This window comes from Plecotus auritus (assembly GCF_963455305.1).
Source record: "Plecotus auritus genome assembly, chromosome: 4".
Classification (NCBI taxonomy): Eukaryota; Metazoa; Chordata; class Mammalia; order Chiroptera; family Vespertilionidae; genus Plecotus; species Plecotus auritus.
The window spans coordinates 59,716,742-59,741,029 of record NC_137775.1 but is presented as its reverse complement, the minus strand read 5'-3'; the positions used below and the strand labels follow the sequence as shown (position 1 = coordinate 59,741,029).

The following is a 24,288-nucleotide window of genomic DNA, read 5'->3' as shown; positions in this document are numbered from 1 at the left end:
ATCAGTCGCTAGTCTGATGGGGGTTCCTTTGTAGGTAACTTTCTGCCTCTCTGTGGCCCCTTTTAATATTCTTACTTAGTCGTTGGTGTTTGCCAATTTAATTATAATGTGCCTTGGCGTCAGTCTTTTGGGGTTCATTTTGCTTGGGACTCTGTGAGCTTCTTGGATTTGTGTAGGTTTTTTCTTCCCTATATCAGGGAAGTTTTCTGTCATTATTTATTCAAACAGGTTTTCTATTCCTTGCTCAGTTTCTTCTCCTTCTGGAACCCCGATTATGCGGATGTTGTTTTGTTTCGTGTTGTCCCGAAGTTCCCTTAGGCTCTCCTCCTGCTTTTTAATTTTTTTTTTCTAGAAGCTTCTCTACTTGGGTATTTTTTCCCACCTTGTCTTCTATCTCACTGATGCGGTCCTCTGCTTCTTCTAGTCTACTCTTGATGCTTTCTATTGAGTTCTTTACAGCTGCAATGTCATTTTTTATTTCTTCTTGGTTCTTACACATATTGTCGAATTTGTCTTCCATTCTCTTCAGCCACCTTTGACCACTTCTCTGAATTATTTCTCTGGAAGGTTGCTTGCCTCCATTTTGTTTACTTCCTTTTCTGGTGATGCCTGCTTTTCTTTCATATGTGGGCTGTTTCTTTTCTCCCCATGGTCTCTCTTCTCCAGGTGTCTGGTTATGTAGTTCTCTCTCTTCTGCGTTGCTTTAAAGGCACAAAATACAACACAACAAGGTACAATGCACAAGGCACTGAACAGAAATGTATTCACAATATTAATAACCCCAAATAAACGTGACCACCAGAGAAAGGCAAATTAGAGGATATGAGAGAAAGGAAAAGAGAGAAAATAAAAAGAAGTGCAAAAATGAAATTGGGAAAAGGAAAAAAAAGAGAGAAAATAAAGAGAATAAGAAAGAAGAGTGGAACAAAGTATATATATGGGGAGAAAACTCCAATAGAACAGCCACTAATGCCAACAAATGCCAACAACAAGTACCTGGAGATAAGTACAAACTACAAACAACCACTAATATCAAGCAAGGCGAGGGAAAACAGAAGCAAAAACAAAGAAAAACAAAACAAACAAAAAAAGAATAAGCAAAACAATCTCACAAATAAGCATAAAAAATCAATATAATCAACAATCAAGCAAACAACAACAAAAGGACAGAGAGGAAAAAAAATTTTTGATAGTGAAGACAGAGAAGAGAGAGGTGTGAATGGACTTGGAGCAGGGGATTGGAAATTAGATATATAAGTAGGGTGAAATTTTAACGGGGTAAAAAGAAGGAATAGGGAAAATCTAAAGCAGGAAAAGGGTAAGAGAAACAGGACAACCAGAGGGGAAAAGTTAGGAAGAGAGTGATGGCATAAAGGTAAATTTGAGATAGAGTAAAATAATGCTAAAGGAAAGATGAAAATAGAATGTAGAACACTAATCCCAAAGTAAAATAAAGAAAAAATAAAATGACACTTAAAAAAAAGGTAAAATAGTAGTAGTAATAATACTGATTGAAAATAAAAACGTAATAATTAAAAAGGTAAAATCAAGTGAGGAAAAAAGAAAAAAAATAGTTTCTTAAGTAAAAGATGAAAAAAATAAAAATGTACAGTAGTGAAGGTCATTCACTTCCTCTACTGTTCTGTTTGGCATGCCTGTTTCCTAGCCAGGACAGTATTGCAGTTCCCTGCGTTCCTCTGCTCCTCAGTGTTGTAAGCCAGTCCTGATTTTTAAGCAGGAAGTGTGTCTTAATTTCTTGTTTTCCTTTATTTGTGTTTACACAAGAGTCAATTTGTGACTCAACCCCTGGGTGGCAGTATTTGTGGATTGACCTCCGGGTCTTTAGGTCCTCTCTAGCCAGTGCTTAGATCCTGCTTTCCCTGTGGCACTCAATACCAGTTTGTGGGAGTGGGTTGCCCCAGAGCTGGTTCTCTGATGGTTATTGCCCGCTCTGATCCCCAGGTTCCAGAAGAACAACTTTCCCCTGCAGTCTCTTAGGGTGTCCCCAATTGGGTGATCCTATGTATTGGGCTTAGTAACCCAAAGCAAGGATTTAAAGAGGAAAAAGACAAAACAGAAAAAAAAGAGCCAGCGTAAGTGTGCGAACTCTGGGGCTGCGCGCAAGTCTGTGCAGTCTTTTATTCCCCTTGGGTCTAAGCAGCTGGCACACTTTTAAAATTTTTAGGCTGTCCTTTGCGTCAATTCAAAATGGGTTGCTTTTTAGAGTTCCCTTCTGTTAGCAGCTCTGAGGACCCCCTTCCACATTCACGGATCACGCCAGCCTCAACAGCCATGGATTTTTCTAGGCTCAGACTTCCCCAGGTTCTCCAACTCCTGCATGTGCGTTTCTCTCTCCTGCCGGGACCAGAGACCTCACCTTATCCCAGGCGAAATCTGACTTTTTTGTGGTGGAGTGTAGAGCTCCTCTGAATCTGCGTGTTTGTGCCAGTTGGGGACCGATGTTCATGGGTTCGCAGCTGTTTGGTGGGTGCTGTAGTTGTTGATTTTCAGGCTTCCGATAACATCCACTTTCCCCTTTAAGATGGCACGGTCTCCGCGTCTGAGCCAGTTGCTCCAGGAGGGAACTCAGCTGCAGTGGGGGCTGCCCGGTTAGGGGAACCCCGTCCAGCAGTTCCCCACAGTCTCCTGGAGTATAGCTGTCCCTCAACTCACCAACATACACTCCCTGTGCGACCACACACTCTCCCTTTGTTTTCTCACACATTATCTTGCAGTCTGCCTTCCCGTCGGCAGCCTTTCTCCCCAGTTTTTAATTTTAGTAATTTAGTGAAACATAGCTTTGTTTTTTGTGACTTTGTGTGTAGTTATCATTCTTAAAAAATAGAAAAGATAGATTTTAACTTTTTCTGTATCTTAGTTCATTTATTTAATCAATATTTCTAAGAGTCTACTATGTGTTATGTACTGTACCAGATTCTGGGGGGGTGGGGGTGGATAACATGGAAATTTAAAACAGAGTTGGCCCCTGATCTTATGTAATTTCCAATCTGAAGGGGAACATACAGTATTAATCAAGTCTGCTGGGTATTGTGAAGGAGAGTATGCTGTGCTGAGTAAAGACTGCTGAAGACTGAGCCTAGATAGCCTATATAATAAAAGCTTAATTTGCTAAGTGTCCAGTCGTCCAGTCATCTGTTCAACCAATCGAAGCGTAATATGCTTATGATATGCTAAGGCTGCTCAACTGCTTGCTATGGCGTGCACTGACCACCAGGGGGCAGATACTCTGACTGGTAGGTTAGCTTGCTGCTGGGTTTGGCCAATCAGGACTGAGCTAGACAGGCTGGACATGCCCTGGAGTCCTCTCACGATTCCTCCTTGGCTGGCCAACCTCCCGTGTCCCTCCCCGGCCCTGATCGTGCACTGGTGGAGTCCCTCAGCCTGGCCTGCACCCTCTCACAATCCGGGACCCCTTGGGGGATGTCGGAGAGCTGATTTTGGTCTAATCCTGCAGGCATAAAAGGCTAATATACAAACTGACCAAATGGCAGAATGACCGGTCACTGTGATGCGCACTGACCACAAGGGGGCAGATGCTCAACGCAAGAGCTGCCCCTGGTGGTCAGTGTACTCCCACAGGGGGAGCGCCGCTCAGCCAGAAGCCAGGCTCACTGCTGGCCAGTGCAGCGGCGGTAGCAGGAGCCTCTCCCACCTCTGCGGCAGTGCTAAGGATGTCCGACTGACGGCTTAGGCCCGCTCCCCCTAAGCCGTCCGTTGGACATCCCCCAAGGACTCCCGGACTGCAAGAGTGCAAAGGCCGGGCTGAGGGCCCCCCCCCCCCCCCCCCGCCCCCGAGTACACAAATTTCGTGCACTGGGCCTCTAGTGAAGGATAAATGGGAATTAACTAGGCAAAGAGGAATAGAAACAATATTCCAGGTTCCTGGAAAAAGCATGTGCAAAGGCTGGGTGGTGTGATTGTATGAGAGAGAGGGAGAGAAAACACTCCACACGTACACACCCATCTGTGAACATGAGGAACATAAAGCTAGTTATGTCTGTGTTCTTTCTTTTCTTTTTCTTGCATCAGAATGATGTACTCCTTTCAAAGACTCCGTTCTTCCTAAGACACTCTCTTAACTAAGTGTAGTCCTTTCATATTCTCTTAATCTTTCCAGCTTCCTCTATGATCTTGGGCAGTTGGTTGCTCATCCTATATTGTTTAACATCCTCAGTTCTTTCTTTCTTCCAACAGCTTCCTTCAGTCTCCTCATCTTTGAAAACCTGACTCTGGTCCTCTCTGACTTTTCTTTCTTCCTCAGCATTTATTGTAGGACCTCTGTTAGAAAATCTGTAACACTTTTTATATTTCTGTCTTTCCATTTAAGTTGAGTTCAATTTTAATATGCTGCTTCTCTCCCTAAGCCTGACACCTATCACAGCATGGCTCATGATTAGTGGTCAATAAATGTTCTTTGAATCATGTAAAATACTTTAAAACTACATTATGGTAAGGATATCTTAATGATTTCACAAATAAGTAACCAGTTGAGGAACTTGCATATTTGCTGTTTCCAGATTATTGGCTCCTGGAGTTAAGTTATATACAAGTTCCCTAATCAGAAACTTTATTTCTGGATAATTTTCTAATATATATTAATGGCCATTTTTTTGTGCCTCATTTTAGAATGTGAGCTGTAGCCTGAAGGGATCATGTGTTCTATTTCCTTTGTACAGCTTCATATTTCCTTTTTGGGGGTTTGCACACTGTGGGGATTGGGTAAATATTTAAGATTGCTTACGGGCCATTTTGTCATTAAATATTTTTAACTAAACTTTTCATTTTGAAAAAAGTTTCAGACTTACAAAAAAAGCTGCAAGAGTGATGCAGTGAACTCCATAAACCCTTCACCTGCCTGTATTTACTGATTGTTGATAACATCTTCATTATATTTTGATGAATTCATTTTATTTATTGTTAATGTATTCTTCATACCTCTTTGTCTTCATTTTAGTAGTCATTCAAAGTTTATGATACACATTTTTACTTACCAATCTATCTTCAAATAATATTATACCATCTCACATGCAGTGTAAGAACCTTATATACTTCTATTTCACTCTCCTATGTCTTGCACTGTTATTCATTTTACTTCTACATGTTATAAATCCCAAAACGTGTTATCATGTTTGCTTTAGACAGTCACTTACCTTTTAAAGAGATTAGCATAATAAATGGTGAATGGGATGAGTCTCAACCATCTGAGCCACACCGGCTGGACCTGATACCATGTTTTTTATTTTTAGTATTTTCATTAGACTCTTTTCTATCTCTGCTGAACTTTCCCATCTGTAAAATGTCATCCACATGTTCAGATAGTCTTTTAAGATATTAATTATAGTTATTTTAATGTCCCTATCTGATAGTTCCAACATTGCAGCATCTCTATTGTATTGCTTTTTCCCCTCTTGACATGGGTTGTTTTATCTTTTGTGAAAATGCGTCTTACAATTTTTGGTTGAGTGTCACACATTGCATATCGAAGAATAGTAAAATTTATACTCAGAAATAGGTATGCCTTTTCTGGCAGACAGTAAAGTTGATTTAGTCTAGTTAGTTGTTGAGCTGGGTTTGGTGTTTATTGTTGCTATTGGTATCATCAGTGCACCACAGACTTCAAATTCCTTCAACAGCGGGTTATTGCTACCTTGTTTTTTGTATGGGTCCAGCACTGCTAGAGGATTTTTCTCATTGTTCCTGTTCTACTCTTAGCTTACAGCTTGCTCTACATACCTGGGTAGGTTCTCTCTTTATGCTCCTGTTCCTCTCCCAGTGGCAGACTGCTCTTGCTTGTTACTTCTTGCAAGACTTGGGGCAGAAGGTGTTTTGCAATTGTCATATTTTAGCCCCTGTCTTAGGCAGGTCCTGTGCACCTGAGCCCCAGGGGCTGAGTTTGCTTAGTACTTTTGTCACTTCCCCAGTGGCCATGTTCTCTTTCTCCTACTCAGGGCACAGAATAATTTAAACAGAATGTGATAAAGGTCTCTGAGCACTTCAGAAGGTCATCTGGGCATAATTACCAAAGATCATCTTATGTGACCTTACTAGTATTAGGAAAAACAATAAACTAAAAGGAAATTTACCAGTAAAAGCATTAAAAATTAACCAACATTCTGAGCAATCAGTTACATTCTGAAGGAAGTTGACCAGGTTGAAAGGTAATGACACCAGATGGAAATTCAGATCTTTAGGAAATGGTAAATATGTGAGTAAAGAGATAAAATTACTTTTTTCCCTTTTAAAAAATGCATGACTATTTAAAGCAAAAATTGTAACATTGTATTGTGATGTTATATAAAGTATAGGGATAGATAGTGGTAAATTGTCCTTATATTAAACGTGAAGGGATATACAATATTAACCTAAGTGAACTGGGTAATGTTAAGTATATATATTATAAGCCCTAGGACAGCCACTGAAAATATAACACAAAGAGGTATAGCTAAATACCAATAATATGAAATTCTGAAAAATATCAGGTTAACTCAAAAGAAGTCAGGGAAATAAAGGAACAGAGACACAAACAAAATTTGCTGGGTTGGGGTGGGGAAGAAAACTTGGGGTTGGGGGAAGAAACTAATAAAATTATAGCTCTAAATTCAGAAAGAATGTTTATGCCTGACAAAGTTTCAGAATATACAAAGCAAACATTAACAGAATTACAAGATAATTAAAATGCACAATCGTTGTTGCATATTTTTAACACCCTCTCTTAGCAGTTAGAACGGGTGGGCAAACTTTTTGACTCGAGGGCCACAATGGGTTCTTAAACTGGACCGGAGGGCCGGAACAAAAGCATGGATGGAGTGTTTGTGTGAACTAATATAAATTCAAAGTAATCATCATTACATAAAAGGGTACGGTCTTTTTTTTTTTATTTCAATAGTTTTATACATTTCAAACTGTGCTCTGATACTGTGCTCTCCAGGGCGTGTCTCCCTACATCACCATGATAACGTGTCTACGCATTCCCAGGGTGATGTCAGGAGACGCGTCGGCGGGCATTACAAGGAGCCTCTGGAAGATTGAGAGGTTGTTCCTTCTACTGAATGGGCAGATATAAATCCACTCACTCAGAAGAAGGAGCTGCGGCCGTGTTTCCCGACGTTGCCATGTTAACACTACTGCTGGTGAAGGAGCGGAGGGGAGAGCAAGAGAACCCTCCGTCCGCTCTTTCGGCTCCGCGGGCCGGATAGAACAGCTGAACGGGCCGGATCCGGCCTGCAGGCCGTAGTTTGCCCACGGCTGAGTTAGAAGAACTAAATAAACACCAGGAGACCTAAAATAATAATGTGCAGTTTCTCCACGGAACACCAGATGGCACAGTAGTCACAGTGCTTGCAAAAATGGATGTGTACTTGAATATAGTGAAATATGCAGTTTTTATTATGTGAGCATACCTTTTTCCTTTGTTAATTTTAGCACCAATAAAATGAACAGTGGTAATCTTACCTAATAAAAGAGAAACATGCAAATTAACCATCACTCTGCTACGCCCACAGCCAATCAGAGTGAGTATGCAAATTAACCCAAGAAAGATGGAGGTTAATTTGCATATGCAGGCTTGGAGCGGAGCAGAGTGAAGCTTGCTATGAGGGGAAGGGGGGCGGCCGAGGGAGCTACTGTAGTGGTACTTCAGACAGAAGCGAGGACTTGCTGGCTTCCGGTGGCCCAGGAGCAAGGAGGTGCTGGCTCCCAGGCAGCCAGGGAGTGGGGACTTGCTGGCTGCCGGGTGAGCAGAGAGGGGGACTTGCCGGCTCCGGGCGGCCAGGGAGTGGGGACTTGCCAGCTCCCAGGCAGCTGGGAGTGAAGCCAGGGGAAGGAAGGCCTATTCTTGTTCGAATATCGTGCAATGGGCCTCTAGTTAATGAAATAAACAGGAATACTGCAATATGGTGCCGTATTACTTGGCACATACATAATAGGCATTAAATACGTTTGTTTTTTTTTGGAATGAATATAATGTGGGGCTTTGAAGTTAAATCTGTGATTAAATTTTGAAACAAAAATTATTTTAAAATCTAATTATAAAAATACTGCTTTTACTTAGAGCAGTAGTTCTCAAACTTTTTGGTTTTAAGCTCTCTGTACTCTTTTAAAAATTATTGTGGGCTCCAAAGAGCTTTGTGATGGCCCTTTATGATGGAGCTATTGAAATTTACCTTTCAGAAATGAAAATTAAGAAATGCAAAGAATATTTTAAAGCTGAAAGTTAAAAATAAGCTCACTGTGTTATAAATAATACATATTTGTGAAAAATAACTACATTTAAAAAATGTAGTGAGAAAATTGGTATTATTTTACATTTTGGCAGATATTTTTACTGTATTGCTTAATAGATGACCACAGTAATCTCATGTCACCTTTTCTATTTAATCTTATACACCCGTGAAAGAATGAGATTTTTTTTAAAATTTGGATAGCATCTTCATAATACTACCAAAAAGTTTTGGTCTTGGACCACCCAAAGAGTCTTGAGCTCCCTCAGGAGCCCCTGGACCATGCTTTAGACTCTGACTTACAAAATAGGACAGAGGAAAAAAGAAAAGTTATTAGTATATGGTCTGAATCATGGAGATGCAGGTCACTCCTTGGTGGAGGGCTATTAGGTTCCTGTGTATGGTCGCCTAACCTGAAAAGTTGTGGGAGCCTCAAATGGGGGATAGATCAAATAGGTAAGTACAAAATGTCACTTAAGTCTAACATTGTACTGTCTCACATAGAGCTGGGTGTTGAGAATAAGTTGGAGCATGCTGTAATCCATTTATGAGTTCAATTATCTGAGAAATGTGATGTGACTCAGGTTCTGTCGGTGGGAAAAGGCATTTTCTTCTATGCAGAGTTGGAGTAGTGACTGAAAAAGAGCTCTCTGAAATTAGAACGTTCACACATTGCTGCTGAGAATGGAAAACAGTCTGGCAGTTCCTCAGTAGGTTCAACATAGATAGCTATGTGACCCAACAAATTCACTTCTAAAGGTATACTCAAAAGAAATAAAAATATATGTCCACACAAAAACTCATACATGAATGTTCATAGCAGTATTATTTATAACTAGAGGCCTGGTGCACGGATTTGTGTACTAGTGGGGTCCCTTGGCCTAGCCTGTGGGATCGGGCTGAAACTGGCTCTCTGACATCCCTCGAGGGGTCCTGGATTGCGAGAGGGTGCAGGCAAGGCTGAGGGACCCCACCGGTGCACGATCGGGGCAGGGGAGGGATGCGGGAGCTTAGCCAGCTGAGGAGGGACCACGGGAGGGCTGCAGGGCGTGTCCGGCCCATCTCGCTCAGTCCTGATCAGCTGGACCCCAACAGCAAGCTAACCTACCGGTCGGAGCATCTGCCCTCTGGTGGTCAGTGCACGTCACAGCGACTGGTTGACCAGTCGACTGTCTGCCCCCTGGTGGTCAGTGCATGCCATAGCGAGTGGTTAAGTGGCCTTAGCATATCATTAGCATATTACGCTTTGATTAGTTGAATTGTCAACCCGTCGACCAGGACTTAGCATATTAGCCTTTTAGTATATAGGATAGCCCCAAAGTGGAAACAATGTAGATGTTCATGAACTGATGAATGAATAAACAAAATGTGGCATGTCCATCCATGGAATGTTATTCAGCCATTAAAAGAAATGAAGTATTGCCCTAACCGGTTTGGCTCAGTGGATAGAGCGTCGGCCTGCGGACTCAAGGGTCCCAGGTTCGATTCTGGTCAAGGGCATGTGCCTTGGTTGCGGGCACATCCCCAGTGGGAGGTGTGCAGGAGGCAGCTGATCGATGTTTCTCTCTCATCGATGTTTCTAGCTCTCTATCCCTCTCCCTTCCTCTCTGTAAAAAATCAATAAAATATATTTAAAAAAAAAAAAAGAAAAGAAATGAAGTATTGATGCATGCAACAACATGGATGAACTTTGAAAATATTATACTGAGTAAAAGAAGGCAAACATAAAAGACCACATACTATATGTTTCCATTTATACAAAATGCCCAAAATATGCAGTCTGAAGGGGGAGAAAGTACATTTTACCTGGGCTGGGGAAGGTGGGAGGGATGCTAAATGAAGAATGTTTCTGCATATTGTTAGGTTGTACTATCTGTTGTGGTCAATGGCCCCTACATAGGGACTCACAATTCTTCACAATATCAAAAGCAAATGCTCAAAGGGAGTTTTTGTCTTTTAAAGAACTAATGAATCTCTCTTTTTTTGTGGTTTGCTTGCTTGTGTCCTTGTAATGCTTTTTAAGATTGGATAATGAGACCACTGTTACTAGTATCTCTTTTGGCTTTGACTACTAGGAAGTTCAGGACTAATAACAATCATAGTAATATTGTTAACTAGGTTAGGCGACTAGTGTATTTTCTTTTACATGTTTTGGTGTGGTTCTTTAAATTTTGCTCACACATGTAAGTATTTTCTTGTAAGATGCCTGTGGTCTTTATCAGTAGCAGTTGGGATTTAAATTACAACAAATATAAAAAGTATATGTGAAAAACTAGAGGCAGCAGCTGCCAAGATGGAAAAGAGCTCTTTCTATGTAAAATGGCAACTTTAGTTTTCAGTCATAAAAGTAATATTGATCCTTAACTATGTTTTTAAACAAACAGTGAGCTCCTAGACACTGGTACTTTTCAAGCAGATTCTAGATGACAGTCTGTCTGTAGAATCTGTAGAGGTGAATCCTGTACTGGATGAGAGGTCAGACTTAAGACTATCATTCTGTGATTGAATTGGCAGTGTAAGTTTCTGACTATACAAAGCACTCAGTGGTAATTTTAAAGTAGGTAATTTTTATTCTAAGAATTTGAGAGCTCAAAGTTTCAGACATATACAAAAGAGATAATTTAGTGTGAAACTATTAAAACAGGTACTACTAGTGCATTGCCTAAAGAACTCAGTATAGTGATTGTTCTGAATGTGTGTTTTCTGTTGCATAGCACCTCTGCTAGGATGAATTAGCTATAAAATGTACCCCTGAATATTGCTGGGGCATTTAAAAATGATGTATTTAAATATTAGAGTATATGTTCCTAACAGAACTGTTGTATTTTAACTTTAATAAATTGCTCCTCCTCCTCCTCCTCCTCCTCCTCCTCCTCCTCCTTCCTCCTTTTAAAAAAATACCATTTTTCCTAGTTTCATTGAGATGTAATTGAAAATAACATTGTATAAATTTATTGTTTGATGAAATTAAGTTGCTCTTCTTAGCATTAGTCAGTCCTTTTATTGGATCTACTCCTGGTTAGAGTATAAAAAAACAAAATATGAAACAAAATAAAGTATTAGCAAAGAGGAGATAGCTAGATAGACAGACTGACAGATTAACTCCAATAGATAGACAGACAGACAATAGACTGACTCCCTAAATCTCCCTCTGCTACTAAATGGATCTAAAAGCACCATTCATGATGTTTCATGAGTCTATTTCTGCCTGTTTTTGTTCTTAATGTCATTAATAGGATTTAAGTTTTGCTGAATTAATAGCTTAACATCAAATTGAGATGGTCCAATTTGATGGATCCATAAATACTATTTATTTATATTGTTGTGCATATCTGCCACACCTGTGCCATTAAAGCTATAGGAAGAATTTAATTGTGTCATTGCAAAATTTAGAGAGTTGCAAAATTAGTTTCTAAACACCAGGTGATAGGAACGAAAAGCTTGCACAGGAGAGATGGCTGTCTAAAAGCCATGTGTAGTACAAATACAGTACAATAAAGCATGAAGGAAAAGCATAAAATTAAGTTGTGTTCCTTTTCTTCTGCCACATTCAGGGGTCCAACTTTCAGCTGTTTGAAAATGATTTTGAAAAGGAGAAAAGGAAGGAGACCTTAAGAGGGAGGATTAGAGCCTCTGGACCAGTGGAAATGTACCAGTTGCATTAAGGAGCAGGGTTTAAGACTCATAATCAGCAAATCACCAACACTCTCAGGTGTGGTTGGCTCTAACAGTCTTAATTCCTTATAGTGAGGGATTTTATCCTTCCTAGTTTTGTCCATTTGAAGAGGATGGGAAGTTCTTTAGGTTTGCATCTTAGTCTACCAGAAAGGAAAGGAAGATTATGAGAGGGTAAGTGTCAGCCTAAAGAGTTTAGAGGAAGCAGAGAACACATGTGGGACATTTCATCCTTTATATGCTAACTAGAGGCCCGGTGCATGAAAATTCATGCACTGGAGGGGGGGTCCCTCAGCCCGGCCTGCCCCCTCTCACAGTCTGGGAGCCCTCAGGGGCGGGAGATGACCCGGCTATCAGGGGAAGGCGACACCCCCATCACACTTCTGCTGCTGCCACTGCCAGCAGCACAAGCCTCGGACAGCCCTGGTTACCTGAGCCGTGGGTGGCCCTGGGTGGCCCTGGGCGGCTGGGTAGCTGCCATCCGAGGCTTGCCCATGCCTCGGGCCGGCTCTGGGCAACTGGGGGGCCTGAGGGGACTGGGGGACTCTGGAGGTAGGCGCGCAGAGAGGCCGGTCACCTGCCGCCCTGCCGGGACTGAGGAGACTGGGCGCCACCATCTTTTAGGGTGTGGCAGTCAATTAGCATATTCCCTCCTTAATGGCTGTGGGTGCCGCCATCTTTGCAACTGCATGAGGGTCAATTAGCATATCTCCTCTTTATTAGATAGGATCATTGGTAGATAGTAAAGCTACCTGTTTATCTTCCTGCTGGTTGCTGAAGCACATGAAATTCTATCATAGAAGGTTAGATGATCATGTGTTGCAGACACCATGTTCCTGAGAAACTCTAGAACTCGTGTCAAGGTTTGGTGGCAGAGAACATTCAGAATTCTTTTGTTTGGAAGGGGGTTCTCTGTTTTAAAACGTCTGTTGGGAATAATCTTGATGCTAATCCTTACCTCCAACATTTGTGGTCTATGGAAAGATGTATGGCAGGAGAAAGGAAGGACTCCACCAGTTCATTTTTTTTGGACTTATTTTGAGTACTGCTGGGAGATTTTGTGAATTTACTTCTTTTTGTTGCCTAAATTGCTTTTAAGCAATTTTATGAAGACATCCTGACTGGTTGGTTATTTTCTAAAATTAAATTGGTAGAAAAACTGCAGTTATTTTCTTGGGTCTGAAATACAAATTTTTCTTTTCTTCCAAGATTATTATATAGAATGAACATTTTAAGTTATCCATGGTTATTTAAATTCCTGAGAGTCATCATATAGGAGGGACAAGTCCTAGATATAAGAAAATCAGTTGTTCTCATTGCACTCGTTAGGTGTCTGTAGGGCTGGATTTGCCTATTACTGTATCTGGTTTTCAAGTAAAGGATTAAAAAGCAACTTCCCTGGTAAGGCTATTAATTGAGCTGTTCTCTATTTGTTGTTTCCTATTCCTTTTTATGAAAAGATGAAACTATAGTTAAAGATAAGACCAGATGTAATGAATATTTTGGGAAGATAAAAGGATTAAGTTCTAAACAAGAAAATAATCTCTGTTCCTTGGCCTGCAGGAAAGAATTATACTTGTTTTCATAGAGCATGCCTAAGTGGCCTGGTCACATTGCTCCATCTTTCCTGAGATGATCAGACACTTGGATGAGAGCTCAATTCTTTTTTTTCCATCAGATTGTTCAGGGCAGTAGAAGATGATAAAGTGGAAGTATGACAGAGAGAGAGAGAGAGAGAGAGAGAGAGAGAGAGAGAGAGAGAGAGAGAGAGAGAGAGAGGCGAGGGAAGGGGAAAGAGGGGAGAGGAGAGGGAAGAGAGATCTTGAAAGCAGAGGCATGACTGTCTTTGCACTGGACAGTTTTTTCAGGGATGTTTGCATGGTGAACAACCTTGAATAGTAGTAGAGCTAGAATCTTCCTCTGACACATTTGCTTACTGCTAAGTATAGTAATGTCTCCCTCCAGAATAAAGAGCAGGCATACTTACTGCCCATTCATTACAAAGATTCAAGTTTCTTAAGCTCAGAGTTCCTTTATGTTCTGCAACACATTGAGTATACAGGTGTTATCTAGCCCTCTTCACATAGAAGAGGGGAATTGGGGTTTAGGGGACTGTGCACATGCTGCTATTCTAGCTGCAGGTAGTGATGTGAGTATTAAACTGTCCAATGTCTATGACCTAGTAGTCTCATGTTTTCTTACAGGACCCATGAAACTTTCAGGCTAACTTACTAGCTTCTAAGTATGGTGAAATATCAGATCCTTTATATTCTTAATACTTGAGCAAAATAAATAGGATGTATTTTCAAAGATTTATTGGAACTTATATTTGTAATTTGTACAAGTTTTAAGAAGATCATTTAGGATATTATTTCTCCTTGCTTTGACATAGGGTTTGTTTACAATGTTAGCCCATATATGGAGTACCATCCTGGTGGAGAAGATGAATTAATGAAAGCAGCAGGCTCAGATGGAACAGACCTTTTTGATCAGGTAAGATCTGATCAAAGACCTTTTTGATCAGGTAAGATTACTGAAAGTAATCATAGTATTATAATGGAAAAGTACTCACAGATTTAGCAGTGTGATAGTTGTAGGAAAAAAAAAATAGTTGCATTGTAGGAAAAAAAGAAAATAGTTGCATACATTTCAAATATAAGTAACAACAGTTCATTTAGGTTGCCTCTGTATTATTTTACTAAACTTTTAAAGATGATTTCAAATCTGTGTCTAGGAATCTACTCTTTTATAAAAACAATTTTTAAAAATATGTTACTAATTTTTAGAGAGAGAGGGAAGGAGAGGGAGAGAGAGAGATAGAAATATCAATGAGAGAGAAACATAGATCAGCTGTCTCCTGCACGCCCCCCATTGGGAATCAAGTTTACAACCTGGGCATGTGCCCTGACCAGGAATCAAACTGGCAACCTCTTGGTGCATGGGTCGATGCTCAACCGCTGAAGCACACTGACTAAACTAGTCGTCTACTCTTAAGTGCTTATTGCCTCTGTTGGCAGTTGTTTACTCAGTTTTGATCAATTTTGATAATGATTATGACTGACTTATGGGAGGCAGTGATGAGGAGAGGACAGCAGAGATAGTGCTTTACACATTATTGGATGCTCCAAAATATTTGGTAAGTGAAATTTTAATTTATGTTAATAAATGAGTGTCTATTTATAATTACATATATTTTCTTTACATATTTTCTATTTTAGTATATACTTATTTGCTTAGGGACATACATAAAGATTCTGACATCAGAAGTATTTGACCTGATTATTTTAGTGATTATATAGTATTTTATCAAATAATATTATAATTTTCCTATACTGGTCTTTTACAATTGGACATTTAAGATGTTTCCAATATTTTGATGATATAAATAGTGCTGTGATGAGTATCCTGGTACTTGTATCTTCGTGTATATACACAAATGCAAATATTTTCTCAAGTAAATTTCAAAATGAATGAAAGAGCTGCATATTTTAAGGCTTTTATTGTATGTATATTCGGAAGGTACTCTTCAGAAAAGTTGTTTAAATTAAATTCCCATTATAAGTCTGGCAACAAATACCCTAATTCGTTTTCCTTTAAGTGACAGTCTTAACTGTGATCCTTTTCAAGAAAATGTCTATCAGATGCTCGCCTGAATAACAGCTTTTTTATAGGTCATTCTTTTTCTTCTAAGCCAGGAACAGCCTTTCAAGAAGAAAACTCACTTCAGTTTGCAAATCAAACAATTGCCTAAGGCAGTGGTTCTCAACATTTTTAATGCCGCGACCCTTTAATACAGTTCCTCATGTTGTGGTGACCCCCAACCATAAAATTATTTTCGTTGCTACTTCATAACTGTAATTTTGCTACTGTTATGAATCGTAATGTAAATATCTGTGTTTTCCGATGGTCTTAGGCTCTACAGCAGTGGTTCTCAACCCCTGGGTTGCAACGATTCATTAACAGTAGTAAAATTAGTTATGAAGTAGCAACGAAAATAATTTTATGGTTGGGGATCACAACATGAGGAACTGTATTAAAGTGTCGCGGCATTAGAAAGGTTGAGAACCACTGGCCTAAGGGATTTTCCGCAGGGATACCATCTTACCTTGCAGTAGAAGTTCTTTTGAGGACTTCCATTTTGTCACACAGAATATAGAAAAGACTTGTACTCAAGGGTTAAGATTTAAGAAAATTAATAATATTTTCTACTTCCTGAAAGATGTTAAATGAAACCATGGGTCTGGTGAAGAATATGATTGAAATCACTACCTTAATTTATGCTAAGATGAAAGTAGCTTTATCCACCATTACACTTTTGACATTAGTGCCAATGTTAACACAGTGGAAAAGGCAAATTTTTTTGTATATTTTGAAACTAATCGAGACCTCATGGATATCTGAAAGGGCATCAGGAACCTCTAGGGGTCTATAGACAACACTTTGGCAACATTGTTACCCTGTGTATGCTGCCTTTCCATCACTCCCTTGTTGGAAAATAATCTGCTTCTTCATTTTTCAGAGCAGTGTAAAAATGTTTTAGTTTTGCTCAGAATAAAATCAGAGCATCTCATGGAGTTAGTCATGTTGCTTTTCTGTCATTTCTATCCCATACCAGGTTCATCGTTGGGTCAATTATGAATCTATGCTGAAAGAATGCCTAGTTGGCAGGATGGCAGTGAAACCTGCTGTTCCCAAAGGTAAGTGGTGCCAGTGCTAAGCTGGCATTGATGTGTGACACACATGTACTTTTTTAACTTGGATTTCAACAAATAGATTTAAATAAATCACTATATTGTTCTCATTTTCACTGGCCGCTATAAAGGTTTTACTTTAGTTCTTCTTTAGAATAAAACAATGACTGACTCTTCCTTTATAGTCAGGGATTCATCATTGATCTCTACTGGCCTGAGACTTACGGATGTTGTAGAGCGAACGCGAGTAAAGACCACTGGAGTCCAGACCAAATTAAAATTTAGGGAGCCTTTATTGCCAGCCGGCGACTGTCCCCTCTCCACTCAGGGAGATCAGAGAGCAGCCCCGACCCTTTGTGTCCGACCGTATTTAAACCCATTCACTACAGTGTTTTGTTTTTTTTTCTTTTTCAGAGCAAACAGTCTAAAACAATTTAAAACAAGCAGTTTTCCTTAATTAAAGAGCCAGCCCTATGTGTGCTTAGTGGTTATCTCGCTGCTGGCCTTGAAAACAACTCAGTTCTATCCAATTAAAAATGCATCTGGCCTAGCATTGGGAGTATGAGCATCTCTAGTCTCTGGCCTACAAGGTCAGACAGCTAAGTTTATCTTCCTCGTTATTCAAGCAGGCTAGAAAGCAAAGTTATTTTTTAGAATAAGAGTTCGTCTAAAAAACAGAGAATTCCAAACAGTAGTTTTACAAAATAGGCGTTAGCCTTCTCACTAGGAGGAAGCATGCTCAAAAATTCCCACTCTCCAACATTCCCCACTGGTTTTATGTACATGAGTCAAATCATTGACTCTTTGGGGTCATTGTTGGTGAGGGAGTTATATTGACCCATTAGGACTGTAAGCTTGATCTTAAGCCAGGTGTGTTGAAGCCATGTCGGGATCCTGTGGACCTTGGCTGCTGTGAAGGTGGTCCTTTCCAGGTAGGAGTCAGTCCTTGTGTGGCAAATTTCTTTACCCAAACAGAGTCACCAGGGTGAAAGGAATGAACCGGATCAGAAGTTGGTACAGGCAGAGCGTCTCAGATGTGCTTCTGGATTGCTTCCTGGGTAGACTGTAAAGCCTGTAAGAACTTGAATAAAGACTGGTTATGGATTTCAGCTTTTCTAGATTAGGTAGATCAGGGTCTGGAAGAGTCACTAGAATCTGTAGAGGCCCCACTGGTTTTAGGGCAGCCTCCTGGGCAGCTTCATCTGTGGCCCAGTTCCCTCTTGCTTCTGTGGAGAACCCTTACCTTGTAAATGCGTACCTGCTATCAGTATAAATTGTTACTGATTTTCTTTTGTCTACCAGAGAGCCTGAAACTGGGTGACTCGAGTGTTTGACATCCAGTGCTCTAGTGTGTTCTGGAGTAAAACCTCGACCTCATGTGGGGCAGTTAGGATTAGTTACTGCCCTAGGGTTAACTTATTTGCTTTTTCAATAAGCATAGCTGTGGCTGCTACCACCTGGAAGCAAGTATGTCACCCAAATGCAAAGGGGTCAAGTTTTTTTGGACAAATAGGCTACCAGCCTTTTCTAGGGGCTGAGACTTTGGTGAGTACCTCTTTGCCTATGCCCCTTGTCTCACATACGTAGAGGTGGAAAGACTTAGTTACATCCTGTAGCGCTAGTTGGCCCATCGTCCCTGCTCTGCTCATGTCTGTCTAACTGCCTAATATATTACCTCAAGGATCCTGGCTCTGAATTCTTTTAGGGAAAATGGACGTTGAATTTCTTCTGTAGCTGCTTCGTGCTGAAGAGGGACGGAGTTTTCTCTCAGAGCCAAGAGATCCTTGCTATCTGTCAAGGGACGATGAGGCCTGGGCCCAGAAGGAGGTGGGCTTGTGACCTGGCAGAGACAAACTGTAACAAATGGTCCAGTGGAAGGGAAAGAAAACATTTCAGTTTTAATGACCTCTATTGAAATAGAATTTTTCTCCTCAAAATTACCTCTATGTTTATCAAAAGAGCCAGATAAAGACTAATTTACCTATTGTATTTAATTTGGCCTGATTGTTTGCATAAACACAACAAGAATGATAACTGACTACCTTTGCTGGAATTTCATGATTGAATCATATTGTGCCCCGTAGGGCCAGGAAGCCACGCCAATCAGCTGCCATCAGGCCTGCCTGTAGTATCTGCTGAGTTAGGTGAATCCCTCACCTGTAGTTGCTCTACCCGGGCCCATGCCCTAGGCTTCAAGGCCCATCTCAGCTCTCCTACTCATCACGGCTCAGAGTGCGTGGGGGTCCCGCAGGGACGCAGAGGCGCCCTTATTGCTCCCCTTGTACTCTGACCAACTGCCAGTGATGGTAGGGCATGGGCCTGATGCTCCAGCACCAGGTATTTTCAGGGCTACCAAGCAGGATACCAGACTTTCTCCATGGCACTCCTATTGGCTTCAAGTCTTCAGAGTTCAGGCAGGGCTCTTTAAAACATGACACTCCAGTCAAAGTTTCTGGTTAATAAAACTACTATTAGAAACCAGTCTTATTGAATTTATGCAAAGAAATGTATTGCCATGATTTATTAAGCATTGCCAAATTTCAGAGGAATTATATAGGAGAAAAATATACTTCTGATTTTCCTTGTCAGTCCTTTCTATGGATTCTTCAGAGTAATATAACTGTCTTCAAATGACAAGGAGAAATTCAAAATGTGTCTATATTCAAGTAGACAATTATAGCTTTCCTTGTAGTAGGGTTCCCCCTACTTGACTTGTCCTTAAAATCTCATATGGTCTCTCGGGGGGGGGGGGTGTGTGTGACATGCCCTCTCAGAAAGGACTAAGGGAGCTTTATTCCTTTACAGGGTCTCACATGTCACAGGACCTCACGGGGTCTGTAATTCCTGTAACAAAGGACTGGTACTCACCACTTCCCTCTGTTCCAAACAGGCCTTCCCCAGTTTCCTAAAGTTGAGGTTTGTGCCACACCTGACATGGGCATGGTCACACAGGCCTGCAAGACAGTATACAGGCTGTCAACTGTCTTTCAATAGAGACCAAAACCAGATGGGTATTTTCCTTGCCCATTTGGGTACCTGCCCTTTTGGCAACTGCATTCAAATCTGTAAGGTTAATGCAATATTATTAACACAATGAAGTACAATATTGGCACTGTGGCCACCTTAGGTAGCCAAATCTTCTGCTACCATATATGACACATGGTAGGGCTATACAAATACCTTAGGGAGGTGACTAAAGTCTATTCTTGACCTTCGCACACAAAGCAAAATTGTCCTTGTCTTTCTGGAGTCATGTCCATGAAGACGCAGGCATCATCTAAGTCTATTATACAGTTTTCTGCAGGCTACTGTCAGGGCTGTGCATGGTGGCCAGTTCTTCTTTCTAGCCACAAACACAGCCTGTCTAATTTCCCTAAAATTTATTCTGGCACGGGAGAAAGTTGTTTTGCTGTAAATAGGCAGCTTAACCCCTACATAACTGGGCTTGGACATCTGCCTAGAAAGCCGAAATTTATAAGTTTAACATGTGGCCTTAGGTCCTTCCAACCCAGCAGGGTCTCTGCCATCCCTCAGTCAGACTCCTCCTCTCTTGGAGAATCTCAAAGTCCTGAAGGCTCCCCGGTCCAGGGAGAGTGCCTTTCCTTTGCTCTTTGACTTTAAGCTGCCAGTCCAAAACAGCCAGAGTTGCAGTTAGAAACAGCTCTGCATACTGCAAAGCGCTTCTGTGGCAGTGGCTTGGGTATTAGACCCCTTGTCTTCCCGCCAGTCCCCTTTGTGGCAGAGCAGCGACCAGGCCTCTCCCAAGGTAGTGCACTGCAAGGGGATCTCAGCCCCTCCTCTTCCAGCAGCAACAGGTACTGAGCCCTTTCAGTACATTTGCAAACAGGGAGCTTTCACTAGCTCTATCTGCTGCTTTTACAGATCCCGGGCCTGCTGCTCTATTCCTGGGGCTGCAGGAAGGCCAGTAGCAGTCACTGGCTCTGGTTTAACTGCTGCAGCCAGCAAGCCAAAGGCCTAAGTCTTGTATTGCTTGTTGTAAAACACTCATTACTCACTGGGCAGCAGCGGGGTAGCTCTAGTGTCAGGTATATGTCTGCTGTCTCCCACTTTTCTCACTGCTGCGGCTTCTTCCAGGGCCACTGCAGGCAGCTCGGGCATCCAGCCCCCCTTCTTTCACCTGGCTCTTGGGGGCTGAGTCTGCCTAGCAACCAGTTTTAAATCACCAGGGCAGCTGCGGACTTCAGCTCCGTTTCTCCTCCGCTTGGCTCCTGGGAATCTAGTTTTTTAATGTATTAATTATGCTTGCAGAAAACTTGCGACCTTGAATCTAGTGAAGTTCTGATAAGACACCTGGACCAGACCCCTACGCCACCAGAGCGGTCTGCAGCCAGTAAAAATTAACAAAAACCTATCTCTCCCTGCTTCATAATTAACTGCTGACCCCCCCCCCCCCCTTTTTTCCGCATTAACAATTTACTCTGTCCTGAAACAAGGCAAATGGTCTGAGATCCTGTATATTTAGGCTTTTTACATTTAAGGATACTTTTTTCTTTCTGTAACTGTTGTTTTCCCTCATAGATTTTTCCTTTTTACCTTAAGCCCCTAGAGCAGGGGTGGGCAAACTTTTTGACTCGAGGGCCACAATGGGTTCTTAAACTGGACCGGAGGGCCGGAACAAAAGCATGGATGGAGTGTTTGTGTGAACTAATAAAAATTCAAAGTAAAGGAGCGGAGGGGAGACCAAGAGAACCGGATAGAACAGCAGGCCGTAGTTTGCCCACGGCTGCCCCAGAGGATCTTAAATCCTCCTCCTTTACCATTCTTGATTTCTCCGACCATCCCCTCCCCACCCCGTCCCGTCCCCAGTCCAGTTGCTTGTCTCTCTTTCCAATTGTGAGTCAGAGGAAGACAATTCCTACAGAGGGGAGAAATAGAAACAGTGGGAGTTTCAGAGAAAACTACAGACTACCGCTGTAGCTAGCAGTCCTCCCTTTCGAAGACTGAGGTCCAACCTGTGGGGAAAAATGACTCTTAGCCTGGAAAGATAGGGAGGAGGAAGATAAGGGTGTGTAGGGAGATTTCTTGCGAACTGAAAGCCTGGATGGCCTCCTGAAAGAAATGATCTTTAATCCAGTTACAGATGCTATTAGAATCAGGATGAGAGAGGAAGGGAAACCCAGGTTATGTCCTCTATGAGGATCCTAATAACTGAAAACAGCAAGTCAAACAAATGTTGGACTATGATGCCACAGGCAGGGACAGGGCCTGTAAATCTCTCCGCCCCGCGGAGCTGTAAGCCCTGCCCCTGGAAGTCTCCAACCACCAAAAGAGGAAAGAAAGCCATAAATAAAAGTTCTTTGCTCTTTGAAATATCATAAATTTATACCTTTAAATTAACCCTAGGACTTTAAAATTTCAATTTAATACAGCAAATTCACAAATCAGAGCAAACTGATACCCTTACTTATACAAACAGAGAGAAAATTTTTTATTAGTTAAATGGGCTGATTCCCTTCTACTGTGATAGAGAGCAAACATCTCTGAGAAAAATAACTCAGCAGCGCTGCTTAAGACGTTTGCAGACCATCACAGCAGGTCCGCCCTATCTTTAACGAATTAAACAATAGAAAGAGATAACAAATACTCTCCTGTGTACAGCCAGAAGGCACAAAGTGGCTTTTTGCTTCACACAGACCAGTTAATGAGCAGATAATTATATCAAGACAGACAAACATCCATACTCACACTCTCTCAGTAGATTAGCCCAGACTGGAGCTGAGCAGATAAACGAAACAATGCCCAACTCCCCAGACGGGAATGGGGGCACTCCCGGCACCCGTGCCCCAGAACAGAATTCTCGACCATCGACCACCGTCTTGGTGAGAACCTACCGGAGGAGCTAAGACTGTGTCCAGTCCCCCTTCTCTGTAGCAAATTGGCTAGTCCCCCACAAACAAACAGCAGAGTGAACTCATAATTCCTACATTCACCTCCAGAGTCCCACATTTATATACTAGCTAGTCCGAGTTTTTTACTTCTACCAGATATTTGCTCAGAGTTTAAACAGTCCACCTGATTCCTGATTAATTTGCCTGAGGAAGCCGTACGGCTTCCGGGGAGGTGATCAAGCTCCCCCTTCCACTCACTGGGATATGGGGAAGTTGGCCATTCTTGCTCACAAAATTTCTGTAAATCAAAAGCATTAACGGAGGCTCCGTAATCATCCGCTCGCCGCTTGAATTCCTGAAAAATTTTCAAAAGACATCGCAGGGGAGTACAGACAGAAGCACATGAAGCAGACTGACCCATTCTAATGCTAGAGACAATTAGACCAGAACAACAAAGACAAAGACAACCGACTGAGGATCGCCGGGCACCGTCGTGCGCCGGGATCTGGTCTCGGAAGTAGCGCTGCGTCCAGCCTTCCAGAGACCCCAGGGGCGCCCACAGAACAGAACCAGAACCAGAAATAAGTTTCTTACCGGTAAGAACCAGGTCCAGGTGGCTCCAATCAGAGTCAATCAGGAAATTTAGCAGGCGGGGTCTCCGACCTCTACCAGTCCCGGGGCTGAGGAACGTCTCTCAGAGATCTCCCCCTGGGATGAGAGTCCGGGGACCCCGGTGGGCTCCGGTCACAGGACCAGGCAAAGGCTGGTGATCTCGCTGGGGCCTCCAAATGTTGTAGAGCGAACGCGAGTAAAGACCACTGGAGTCCAGACCAAATTAAAATTTAGGGAGCCTTTATTGCCAGCCGGCGACTGTCCCCTCTCCACTCAGGGAGATCAGAGAGCAGCCCCGACCCTTTGTGTCCGACCGTATTTAAACCCATTCACTACAGTGTTTTTTTTTTTTTCTTTTTCAGAGCAAACAGTCTAAAACAATTTAAAACAAGCAGTTTTCCTTAATTAAAGAGCCAGCCCTATGTGTGCTTAGTGGTTATCTCGCTGCTGGCCTTGAAAACAACTCAGTTCTATCCAATTAAAAATGCATCTGGCCTAGCATTGGGAGTATGAGCATCTCTAGTCTCTGGCCTACAAGGTCAGACAGCTAAGTTTATCTTCCTCGTTATTCAAGCAGGCTAGAAAGCAAAGTTATTTTTTAGAATAAGAGTTCGTCTAAAAAACAGAGAATTCCAAACAGTAGTTTTACAAAATAGGCGTTAGCCTTCTCACTAGGAGGAAGCATGCTCAAAAATTCCCACTCTCCAACAACGGACAGAGACTATTATTAGATGGGTTAACTGTGTAACTGTCCAAACTGGGGCAGGTTTGATTCTGTTAGTAATTATGCTGGGATAACGTGGTGAATTGACTTTGACAACTCAGGGCATGTGTTCACTCTATAATCAGAAATCCTGGATGCAATAAGAAAGAGGATGAAACAGAGATGAAGTGAGACTAGAGAATGAAAATAGATTAAGTAGAAATAGAGAATGAAAACATGAAGTGGGAACAGAGAGTGAAATGAGATAAAATGGGAATAAAAAGTGGAAAGAGACTTGCCAAGATGAGGATTTGTGGAGGTGGGGTGGGGTGGGGAGTCGGTGGATATATTGAAGAGGAATTTTATATATGGCCTTTTCTCAATACCAGACCCCTGATACCATCATTTAGGTGGGGTCACCTGCCAGACATCAATGCAAGGGCATCCAGAATTGGCATTTTGTGGGCATCCACACAGTTGGGCAGTGTAGTTTTCATTTTATCTGGTGGTTTCTAGTG

The 24,288-nt window shown here is 41.8% G+C and overlaps 1 protein-coding gene across 12 annotated transcripts in view; it reads left to right on the top strand.

Moving 5' to 3' along the window:
• LOC308246547 (cytochrome b5 reductase 4) overlaps nt 1-24,288 on the top strand; it is a 185,846-nt gene that overhangs the window by 117,346 nt on the left and 44,212 nt on the right. For 10 of the 12 annotated variants that reach the window (XM_080664927.1, XM_080664924.1, XM_080664926.1 and 7 more), the window contains 2 exons: nt 14,308-14,408; nt 16,531-16,612. In XM_080664927.1, coding sequence (XP_080521053.1) covers nt 14,308-14,408; nt 16,531-16,612 — 183 coding nt within the window. Of the gene's footprint in view, nt 1-7,587; nt 8,697-11,822; nt 11,953-14,307; nt 14,409-16,530; nt 16,613-24,288 lie in introns of those variants that run through there. The other 2 variants (XM_080664929.1, XM_080664930.1) reach the window with 2 other exon arrangements.